Source organism: Mesoplodon bidens (genome assembly GCF_964165515.1).
Source record: "Mesoplodon bidens genome assembly, chromosome: 19".
NCBI lineage: Eukaryota > Metazoa > Chordata > Mammalia > Artiodactyla > Ziphiidae > Mesoplodon > Mesoplodon bidens.
In genome coordinates this window covers 44,889,075-44,900,717 of record NC_138179.1, presented here as the reverse complement: position 1 = coordinate 44,900,717, position 11,643 = coordinate 44,889,075, and the positions used below count along the sequence as shown (strand labels likewise).

Sequence of the window (11,643 nt, the reverse complement as noted above, 5' to 3'; positions counted from 1 at the left end):
TCCCTAAAGGTGACGCACGGCTGCTACCCCTGGGGGCTTGTCCCCTTAGATCTAAGAACAAATCATTGATGTGTTGAATCATTAGTGCCATCAATGCTGGAGTTGAGTGATGATTCCCACTGATGGGAGCCCTGCCCTAACAGTTCATGTGAACAAGGCAGTAACTCCTGGGTCCAGGGAGGGTCGGGGGGGCTTGAACAATCAGGAGTGGCCTCATTGTGGAGTCAGGTCTGAGTCAGAATTCCCCGCCTTGGTGATTTAAAAGCATCGGGGTCTCTGCATGCAGAGTCTTAGAAGACCCTTCCCAAAGCACATGAGGTGTTGGTCAGAGGCAAGAGGATCAGTGTTCTGGCCACAGGACTCCAGGACCTTTTAAAAATGCATGTTTATTTTTATACTGTATGCTACTGTTGTCCATTTAAAAAACATTCTATGTGCTTTTAAAAATCTACACATTAGCCGTTATTCTTTTTGTTACATGGTCACTGTTTATCGTTTTCTCTGCCCAACATTCTCTCTTGCACCTGCATTCACCTCTGGCAGCAGGAAGATGATCCCTAAGCTTTATCCACTAGAATCTGCCCCCAGAATCTGCCTGAAGATATTTCTGTCATCACAACTGGGAAGGGGGTTTGCTACTGGCATCTAGGTTGTTGCTAAACATTCTGCAACATGCAGGATGGTCCCCACAACTAAGAATTATTCGACCTCAAATGTCAACCATGTCAAGATTGGAAACCAGCAGTGTCATCAAGGAGGTCTGTTGAATCTGTAACAACCTGTTTTGTTCTTCCCTGAATGACAGCTGTACTAGCTTCCGTCCAGCCGAGGCGAACTGTCTTCTCTCAGCTCGATGAGGATCTCATTCCAGTGTTAAGTCCACAGTTGCCGTCCAAGAGGGGCAGCTGCCCGGACCACCCAGTCTCCCAGTAGTTCTGCTGCAACGTGTCCAAACGTGAGCTTGTCCTGTTTGGGATCCTGCTTCTATCACCAAGTATGTGGCACCGTCTCCTGAGACCCCAGGTGCACACAGCACAGGTTCTCTGGTGTCTCTTGACTTTGTTTTCATATTTTCCAGTTGTTTTTCTGGATAAAATTCCTTCACATCTTCCAGTTCCCCAATTCTCTCTTCAGCCATGTCTAGGAGGTTGTTTAATTCATTCATTGAGCCTTTTCCCCCCTAATTTCCTCTTGATAATTTCTAACCCTTTTCAAAACTGAATTCATTTTATATTTTGTGTCTTTTGGGGTCTGATTTTATTAAGGTCTTGCTAATGGTGCCTTGTTTCTTTGTGCATTTTGTGCAATTTGGGGATGTGAGCTTATGTTCTTCTCTCTGTGGGGCTCAGCCTGCATCCTTCCAGAGAGGGTTTTGTTTGCCTCCTCTGCCCAGTGTCTATCAGCACCGCTGGCCGGGGGCCAGTGTGATCGCACTCCCCTCCACCAGCACCGGGCAGAGACCGAGACAGGTGTGCTCCTGTGGGGGGACCTACTTCTCACTCTCCTTGCTGCTGAGGGTACAGCTATTTAGGGCCGCAGCTGTATGTGGGGTCTGCTACTGGATTTGGCCCTGGACCTTACACTACCACATCCAGACTTCCCAACCAGCCTCCAGGGCTCAGCAGACAGGGATCCTGGGGACACCAGGGACCTGCTCACTGGGATGGTTCACTCTGTGTCTGGGACATGGCCATATGCTCACGGCCGCACCGCTGCCCTCACATATCCTGTTCCAGGCACGAGGCTTCTTGCGGCTCTTCAGACCCACCCACCTCACTCCCACTGGGGCCACAGGTGCCCTTCTCTGCCCCTTTTGGGGGAGGGTCTCCTGACCACTCCCTCTACCAGGTGGCAGCCCAGCACTGTCCACTCACCCCGGCTTGCTTCAGACCACTGCTTTCCACGACGTCCACCTCTGCTGTTGTCTGCTGCTGGCCACGTCGTCAGTCATGAGGGGGGGACTCCCCACAAATCCGTCACCTGGACCCAGGTGGGCTCCAAATGAAGGAGGAGGTTCCCAGCCACCAGACGCCTGATGAGAGCAGGTGGTGACCAGTAGGATTTGACATGGCTGAAGGTGTGCAGGGGCGGCTGGACATTGCTGGCTTTGTTGGTTTTCCTCGGGTTGCAAAGGTAGACCAGCAATGGAAGAAGAACTGCTTCATGACAGTATCATCAACGTGGTAAACTGGCCTGTCTCCATGTCTCTGGAATCTTGGTGTTTTTTTAAATTATGCTAAAAACAGTTCATTTTATTCCTTCTCAAAAGCTCCTTGCTTGCTTTTCTCAGCCAAGGTCTAGGTGCTCCTCTGTGGACCCCGTCTGCTGCAGGGATACAAGTGGGGCCTCCTGCGGCCACCCTGCAGGAGAGCCTTCCAACCAGCGTGGCCTCATGTGGCCTGAGGCCACCTGGCCATCCAGGACCCCTCACCACGTGACAGCGTCCACCAGCTACGAGGCCTCTGGCTATTCTTCCAATGAAAATGGAAAACTCTCTACTTATTTTCAAGAGGAGACACGTTTTAAGGCTTAAATGAAATTAAAGTTAAAACCTCACGCAAGACTAACATGGGCTTCCACTCTCAGGGAAGGTCAGCGATCCCGGGACATCCGGTGGCTCAGCTGGAGCAGGAGAAGCTCACTTAGCAAAGGCAGCAGGAAAACGCATCTCAGGATTGTACCAACAACAAACACCTACCATAGCCTCCAGCCGTGGGCCCGTGGGCGCACACATCCCAGGAGGGGCAGTCTGTCCCGTGGCCCAGGTGCAGGAGCACGGTCCTGGGCCTGTGGCCGGACGACTTCACCTCAGATGTTCTACCTGCCCATCCACATCTGTCCTGCATCCAGACCTCAACCCATGAAGCAGCAGGTGGAAGGGTGGGGATGGCCCAGGAGCCTGCCACACAAAGGCTCCCGTAGTAGGCGGCCTGACCCCTCAGCACTGAGACTGGCCACGTAGGTGCTCAGGTGGGGAACCTTTACACACATCAGCCTCACTGGCCCCTGGACAGGTCAGCATGAGTGCCAGCCCATGTGGACAAAAGCAGCCTGTCTTTGCTTCAGAAACCCCGAGTGTGTACCCCATCCTGGACAAATGAAAAAAAGGTTCAGACACTGTGGTTCTTCTCCCACCACCAGAGAACCACTTCCTGGAGGCCACATGTCGGCAGATCTGTGAAGCCACTGACCGTGCCCTGCTTCCGTCGAGGGTTTGAGCTGCCATCACAAGTCCCCTGTGTAGCTGGAACTGGTCCTGGCGGGATTCTGAGGACACAGGTCGGCTCTTTCTGACTGAATGAAACCACACGAGGGCGGGTGACGTGCGTGTGACGGCCATGTGCGCTGGGCACTAGAATGGGGTGAGGAGGGAAGACGGCCCCCACCAGCGCTGCAAAAGCGACCTGGGGGCGGCGCTCTACGGCACCCACCCCCACCCCGAGGAATGGCGCCTTCTCTGCCTCTGCAGCATCTGACATGTAACGTGAGTCGCTCAGAGCTCGTCAGCGGCTACGAGCAAGCCTAACAAGGCCATGGTGGACGTGGTGACGGGAGGCTGCAACCGGCCTGTCCCGGACCTGTCCCCTCTGGGGCCACCCCTCCCAGCGGGTCTCGGTGCAGGAGCCGGGGGAGCCTACAACCCCCTCTGGTTCCAGCTCCCCCACCAGCACCAGTGTCAGGCACAGGCAGATACAGAACTGCTCAGCACATGATTTTATAAGTAAGACACAGGTTAGAGATTAGCACAAATGCACCAACAGCCCAGGTCACTGTGGCACAGGATGCATGGAAAGAAAGGCCACCAGGTGACGAACTCCAGGTCCCTCACACGCACCAGCCAGACCGCCGCCGTCCATCCAGGTCTTCCATGCCGACCGTGCCCGGGCTCCTCCTCCCAGCCAGGCAGGCAGAGGCAGGACTCAGCTTCCCGGACTGGCCTCAGCGGACACTAGGCTGCGGAGGACACATGACAGGGTCAGCCCAGTCAGCGCAGTCTCCCCAACCCTCCCTGGGTCGCGCTTCCTGCAGGAAACTGCATCTGTGCCGTTTCCCCGAACGTGCCAGGAGCCCCGTGGCCAACACAACCTCTGGGCAGCAAGCAGGTAGGGAGGGTGACTATACTGTCCCCCCAACTTCATCCGTGTGACATTTTCCTAATTGTAGAAAGCACGTTTCCTTAGGAAGCCAGTGTTGTGTTTGGCCATCACACAAGGAGAGGGGAGAGTTGACACTCAGCCTGCCATCCCTGTCACCCACAGTGTCACCTGGGGGCCGGCCAGAGCTGCCCTCACCCCGCATCTGACGGGGCCCTGTAGGGGCCCCAGAGAAGGGCCAGGCGAGGCGGACACGAGTACAGCATAGTTGGGGGGGAGGAAAGGGGGAAAAAGACGTCACCTCAGAACTAACTTAGCCACAAGGAGAACAGAGAGTTAGAAGCACAGAGAAGAGAACTGAAGGACAGTGAAGAGAGCGGCGGCTGAACGGAAGGCAGGCCACGACCATCTGGGCCCTGGGAAGCACGGGAGCCCCCGCCCGGTGCCGCCCGTCCTGACTGCTGCACGTGGGGAAGGAATGCTGTCCTGATGGGCAGCCACTAACAAACAGCAGGAAAACTGCAGGAAGTTAACAGAAGGGGAAGTGAAATGGTAAAAATGTCGTTAACCAATCCAAACAAAGACAAGAAAGGAGCAAAGAAACAAACAGGGTTGAACAGAAAATGGAAAGATGGCAAACTAACCCAGTAAATCCAAAATCACACGTGAAATGTAAGTGGACAAAACACTCCAATTACCAAAAACGGTTAAACTGGATTAAAAAGAGATGAGACCTATCTACTGTTCATAAGAAACATTTAAATGTAGGAACACAGAAAATTGAAAGTGAAAAACTACATAAACACTAATCAAAAACTCCGCTGTGGTTCTATTAACACGAGACAAAGGAGACTTCAAACCCTCCTGTGGTTTCCCTGAAGATGCGAACAAGAACCCGGAGGGGCTCTTGTCCGGGACCTGCTGCTGCAGCAAACACCCTGTGCTCTGGTTACTTAGCTCCTATTCCCCCAACAAGGCTGCCTTCAACAAAAAAGTACAAAATACAACAAAAGGCAAGAAAAAGCAGTCTGAAGAGACAGTGCAAGTGTAAGAACCAGACTCAGAAATGGCAGAGACGTTGGAACTATCAGACCAGGAATCTGAAACAGCTGTGATTAATACGCCAAGGACCCTAGTGGACAAAGTGGCAGCACGCAGGGACAGACAATGTAAGCAGGGCAACGTAAGCAGCGGTGGAAGGGCTAGAGACCACAAACACCATAACTGAAACGGATGCCTCGGACGGGCTTGTCCTAAGACCAGATGTGGCCAAGGAAACAATCAGTGAACTTGAAGACAGGTCAACAGAAACTTCCCAAATTGAAAGGCAAAGAGAAACAAAAATGAAAAAAATAAAAATATCCAAGAACTGTGGGACAATTACAGAAAGATGTGCAACATCTCTGCTCCAAAAACCATAAAACACTGAGGGGGCCCATGCATGGACATACCATGTTCATGGTCAGAAGGCTCAAAGCAGAGACGTCACTTCTCACCAAATCGACCTTCAGGCTGCAGGCAACCTCGGCCAAACTCCTGAGGCACAAACTGACAAGTTGATTCTACAGGTGGGGTAGGAACCCAACGGCCAGGAAGAGAAGACAATCATGAAGAAAAAAGGACCATAGGATTGAGACATCTGGGCACTGTGACCCACTGTGAAACCTAAACCCATCCCTGCATCTCTAGGACTGAGACCTACATCTGTATCTGTAGGACAGGCTGCGCTGGCTCACGGATGGACAGAGAGACCCAGAGGACAGACAGTCCAAGAGTAGAGCCACATGTGTGGCCTGACGACATGACATAGCGAGAAGGGAGCTGGGTCAGCTAGATCGTGAGTCCAAACGTAAAAGGTAAAAAACAGTAAAGCTTTTAGAAAAAAACAGAGAATGTCAACCCTGGAGGAGATCAAGATACCCCAAACAGGACCACATTAGGTCTAAGGACAAGAAGGACATCCCTGAAGGAGAGGACATTTGCAGGACATGCGTCCAGAACAAGGTCCCTGAAGACAAAGTATAAAAAGACGGACAACCCGGAGAGAACATGAAAGATCTGACACGTGACGAAAGACAGTGTCCGAATGGCTCAGATCTCAGAAAAGGTGGTCACACTCCCGTCACCAGGGAAACCAGGGGGCCCCACATCCTGGAGCTGCCACGGTGGCCCTGAGCACACACGCTGCCAGGGAGCACCGGTCACTTTGGAATCTGCTTGTCAGCATTTCCCACCGTGAGTCCTCTGCCAGGTGAGTCCACTGGAAATGGGAACCGGTGACCCCCGCAGCCTGAGGCTCACGTCGGGGGGTGTTCAGGGCAGACACCCAGGTGCGTGGAGACCTGGAACCACGCACTACAACCGCCACGCACTTCTGCACGGACGTCCTTCCTCAACAGGAAGCTCAGAAACAGCCTCTCCAGAGCCAGGGTTCAAACCCAAGGCCAGAGGGACACAGCCGATGGAAACAGGAGGAGGGCACGCCCACTCCCCAGGACCACAGTCCGTGTTGCTGCGACCCACTCCAGCTCCTGCAGGACCCACAGACTGAAGAGAGACCGAATTCTGATTCTCTGCCAGGAACACACAAAACAGTCTCAAGTCTCCCAATGACACAGCCTGCAAGAACAGCTTGTGGCCCTCGATCTCAGAAAACCGCAGCTACAACACACACACCACACTTGCCATGGAGGACGGCAACTTCAGCAGACACCAGCAGGCTCTGGGAGGCCCTGGAGGTGACAAAGTCCCAAGTGGGATGGGTGTCCCGGGGGCAACTGACACGGCGGAAGGCTGCTATGCTGCTCTGAGGGCGAAAGAGGCCAGGGTGCTGGGTGCCGTGCTCCACAGGACACACGTGAGACGTGCCTGGCCGGAGAGAGCGTGCTGGCGGGGGTGATGTGGGGGACAGGGCGAGCGGGAGCAGCAGCAGAAACACTGCCCCATCGCTTGGGGTGCCCCCAGGCTCAGCCCACGGGGAGGAGCTGGCAATGGGCACAGCGTCTGGCTTGCAGGGTGAGGGTGGGGGCAGGTGGGAGAGGAGAGTGGGGGCCTCAGCTCTGCTCCCGTCCCAGGGCCCTGGCAGGGCCGCCTCCCTGGGGTCCTGAAAGCTCTACGTGGACCGTGACATGGAAAGCGAGGCAGGCAGCACGGCCTGGAATGTTCTAGACCCTGGAATTCAAGAAAGGAGCTTGTTGGAGCTGCATTTGGAGGCCTCACAAGGGCCCCAGGTAAATCAATGAAGTTGAAACACACCCTCACACCATACACAAAAATAAACTCAAAATGGTTTAAAGACTTAAGACACAACACTGTAAAGCTCCTAGAAGAGAGGATAGGCAAAACATTCTCTGACATAAATTGTACCAATGTTTTCTTAGGTCAGTCTCCCAAGGCAACAGAAATAAAACCAAAAATAAACAAATGGTACCTAATCAAACTTACAAGCTTTTGCACAGCAAAGGAAACCATAAAAAAAAAACTGAAAAGACAACCTATGGAATGGGAGAAAATACTTGTAAATGATGCAACAGACAAGGGCTTAATCTCCAAAATACAAACAGCTCATACAACTCAACAACAACAAAACAACCCAATAAAAAAATGGGCAGAAAATCTTAATAGACATTTCTCCAAAGACATACAGATGGCCAGTAGGCACATGAAAAAATGCTCAACATCACTAATTATTAGAGAAATGCAAATCAAACCTACAATGAGGTACCACCTCATACCAGTCAGAATGGCCTTCATTAAAAAGTCTACAAATAACAGATGTTGGAAAGGGTGTGGAGAAAAGGGAATCCTTTTACACTGTTGATGGGAATGTAAGTTGGTGCAGCCACTATAGAAAACAGTGTGGAGGTTCCTCAGAAAACTAAAAATAGAATTACCATATGATCCAGCAATCCCACTCCTGGGCATATACCCAGACAAAACTATAATTCAAAAAGATACATGCACCCCTGTGTTCAGAGCAACACTGTTCACAATAGCCAAGTCATGGAAACAACCAAAATGTCCAATGACAGATGAATGGATAAAGAAGATGTGGTACGTATATACAATGGAATACTACTCAGCCATAAAAAAGAATGAAATAATGCCATTTGCAGCAACATGGATGCAACTAGAGATTATCATACTAAGTGAAGTAAGAAAGAGGAAAACAAATACCATATGATATCACTTATATGTGGAACCTAAAATATGGCACAAATGAACCTATCTACAAAACAGAAACAGACTCACAGACATAGAGAGCAGTCTTGTGGTTGTGGGTGGGAAGGGAGAGAGAAGGACTGGGCCGTTGGGATTAGAGATGCAAACCATTATACACAGGATGGATAAACAACAAGGTCCTACTGTCTAGAACATCGAACTATAATCAATATCCTGTGATAAACCATAATGGAAAAGAAAATGAAAAGAAGAATGTCTGTATGTGTATAATTGAGTCACTTTGCTGTACAGCAGAGATTGGTTCAACATTGTACATCAACTATACTTCAACTTAAAAAATTAAATTCAAAAAATTAAAACAACTTATAGCAGCTAGGATGTGGGAGTACTTAAATACTCAGTTTGGTCTACTGTTTGGATAATGATGAGTAAACACTTTAGATGTTCTATTAAAAATTCTATTGATTAATAAATATTGAAAAATATTTTAAAATAATGTCGATTTTAAATTGTAAAAAAAGAAAAAGAAGGGGCCCCAGGTCCCCCATGTGGCCTGAGGGGACAGGTGGTTACCTTGGGGACGAGCTGAGGTCTGGGCACGCCCAGGAGGTCACACAGGCGGTTCCGCTGGGCTCTCACGACCGGGAGCTCTGCATCCCTGGGGAGGAGACGAGGGGAGCAGCATCAGCCGCAGGAACAGTCCATGCAGTTAAACCTGCCAAGATCTTTAAACTCTCACTACACTTCCTATCGGGTGTGCAGAAAACCCAAGGCACCTTAGATGAGGTAGGAATCAGGGAAAAAGGACGCCTCACTCCAGAACCTACACCCCGGTGAGCCTACCTTGGGTGGGACACCACAAGGCTTTGCTCCTGAGCCCTTTCTTGGGAAACTGCAGAGGATGAGCCTCACCAAACAGGGAGCCCCGTGAGGGGCACTCAGCCCCCAAACAGCCCAACCCAGGGGCCAGTGACAGGAAATGCTAAGACAGCAGCTGTTCACTTATAACTTTCATTAAAAACAAAAATTAAATTTAGCAATACCATAAAGAAAACTGGGCATGTTTTTCTTTTATAATAAGAAAAAATGAGTTAGCTTTAAATCCTCTAGAAGGTTAACCCCGCCCTGAACTGTGAGAGGAGAAAGGCAGGCGTGGGGAACTCAGGGGAACTCTGGGACCCACTGGGTGTTGGTGGTTTCATGTCATGCTCCCTTCACTGTCCTTTTCAAGCTGAAGAGTTCAGAGTGTAATGCAGAACGTGCCTCCGTGCTTTTAAAGCTGACAACGTAACAGAAAAATGTATCCCGTCCCAGCTGCTCACAGAGCGGAGGCATCCACGTCTCCTGAGGCCACGTTTTCTGCTCTGGAATTTTCACCGAGGCGCCCGCAAGATGTTCACCAGAATGCCCTCCTGCTCGAGGCCAAGTATCTCCCTAGAAAACCTTAACACAGCCTTAAAACCAGAGGCCCTTTTCTGTCCTTCAGGCCACAGTGGCTCACGTCCAAGCAGGGGAGCTGGGCCATCAGGCCAGGAACGGAAGCTGCATCAGTATGAGGTCTGTGCAGAGCTCAACCCTTGTAGGAACATCACTGTTTTGAGGGTAGTGCACGTGAGTAGGTTATGCACATCCTTTCCCGCGTAAGCAGAGTGCACTGACCCCAACGACGGAACCCAGTCCTGGGGGACCCTCGTCACTGGTGCCTGAGCAGGCCGCTGCCTAAATAACCTCTGAACTTTGGTCCTGTGTCACCCTGTAGGGCGTGAGTGAGTGTGTGTGCATGTGAGTGTGTGCAGTGCCTGGAGTGGGACAAGCGTCACTCCCGTGTTTGTCATCATTCGGTGCTGCCCGCTGGACGCATGCCCACGGGCTACCCCTTCCCCTGCTTCCCCACAGCCCCCTCCACCCCCATCCAACACCCTCTTTCAAACCTGCCACCCAAGCTCAGAGTCGAGGAGCCAACAGAGATAATAGGAAACTGTGCCTAAAACGAACCTGGAGACCCGACCTGGAACAAGGGCTGACACCGGCTGTCTGGGAGGGAAGTGGGTGTCTGGGGTGGGAGGGAGGACAACTTATTCTTCTATTCTTCCTGGTTCCCTCTGTCTGTTCGATTTTTGAACGTGTCCACACATGGCCTTTTCCACCAAGAGTGAGCAAAGGCCAGTGAACGGCTCTCCTCTGCGGCGAGTCTGGGCCTGGGGGCCCCTGCTGCAGCCACTCAACACCCTTCTGCTCCTTGGGGGCCACAACTGACACACGGGGTGCGTCCCCGAGGAGGGAGAAACTGCCTGCCACGCCACACACTGCCCTGCATTTCTGACGCCGCAGTTCAGGGGGCAGGAGCTGCCATTCTCAAGTGACTTCAACCCCAATGAACTGCAGAAACGGGGCCACCAGCACCCACCGGCACCCAGAGCCGTGACGTGATCAACAGAAAAGCGACTGCAGAGAAATAGGAAGTCAGCCTCTAACCAATCAGTGCTCAGAACCACCCACCTTTTCACTTACAAAAATTGTTATTTGGGAAAAAATAATTTCACTTTGAAAATCTTCCAGCCTGAACACCCCAGGAAGATCCCCCTCCTCCCTCATCTGGCCGCCCAGCCCCTCTTGGGTGTAAGGAGTGAGCCTGTGCTACAGAAACGTGGACACGTGGGTGAGGAGAGATCGGTTACAGACACCACTGCCGCCTCATAAACCCAGAGCTGAGGCAGAGGGCTGGAGCCCGTCTTCCCTCTGCTCTGGAGGGTTTTGAGAAAGACCACAAACAGGTTCTGGGTGTCCCGCTCACTTTGGCGCTGCACCTGCCACACTCTCGGGAAGAGGGCAAGGGCCCATGCTCACCAGGCCGTGCTGTTGAGCACATCCATGACCTCATCTAGGACGTCCGCGGCCACCACATCGTAGGTCAGCACCATCTCGTACACCTGGCTGGCCGTGCTCTTCCGGATCTGGAGGGACAAACCGAGTTGGTGGGAGGGGAAAGCCCGCGACAGAGAGCAGAGCTGACGGGACCCTGCCCGGAAGCAGGGACGAGGGCCCAGGCACCTCCCGGGGGCCCAGAGTCCAAGTAAAACAGGAAAGGCTCGCCGGGCAGACGGTTAAGAGGAACTGACCTTGGACCGCCGCTCAGGAGACTGTGGCCACAACCGATGAGTGACCACGAGGCACGCTCCGCCCGGGCTGCCCCGTTCCCCTGTGGTCCCCCAGAGGCCCTTATCAGGAGGAGCATCATTCTTACTGAAATGCTTCATTAAAAACCTGCACCTTATCAGAGAAGTCCTCTCACCTGCTTTCTTTTCTAGCTGTCCCTGGGTGGGGGGGCCTTATTTCATGGAACAGGTGCTCTTGGAATCCCGAGGCC

At 52.1% G+C, this 11,643-nt stretch overlaps 2 protein-coding genes across 4 annotated transcripts in view; one reads left to right on the top strand and one right to left on the bottom strand.

The window, feature by feature from the left end:
- The window catches only part of B3GNTL1 (UDP-GlcNAc:betaGal beta-1,3-N-acetylglucosaminyltransferase like 1), a 118,215-nt gene extending 117,105 nt beyond the window's left edge, over positions 1 to 1,110 (top strand). For all 3 annotated transcript variants that reach the window (XM_081220637.1, XM_081220638.1, XM_081220639.1), the window contains one exon: positions 806 to 1,110. The gene's annotated coding sequence lies outside the window, so the exon portion shown is untranslated. The remainder of the gene's footprint in view (positions 1 to 805) is intronic.
- Positions 1,111 to 2,221: 1,111 nt separating this feature from the next.
- Positions 2,222 to 11,643, bottom strand: part of TBCD (tubulin folding cofactor D) — a 179,978-nt gene continuing 170,556 nt past the window's right edge. Inside the window, exons 37-39 of the mRNA XM_081220636.1 lie at positions 11,124 to 11,230; positions 8,850 to 8,934; positions 2,222 to 3,954 (exon numbers count right to left, since the gene is read on the bottom strand). Coding sequence (XP_081076762.1) covers positions 3,940 to 3,954; positions 8,850 to 8,934; positions 11,124 to 11,230 — 207 coding nt within the window. The 3' untranslated portion in view covers positions 2,222 to 3,939. The remainder of the gene's footprint in view (positions 3,955 to 8,849; positions 8,935 to 11,123; positions 11,231 to 11,643) is intronic.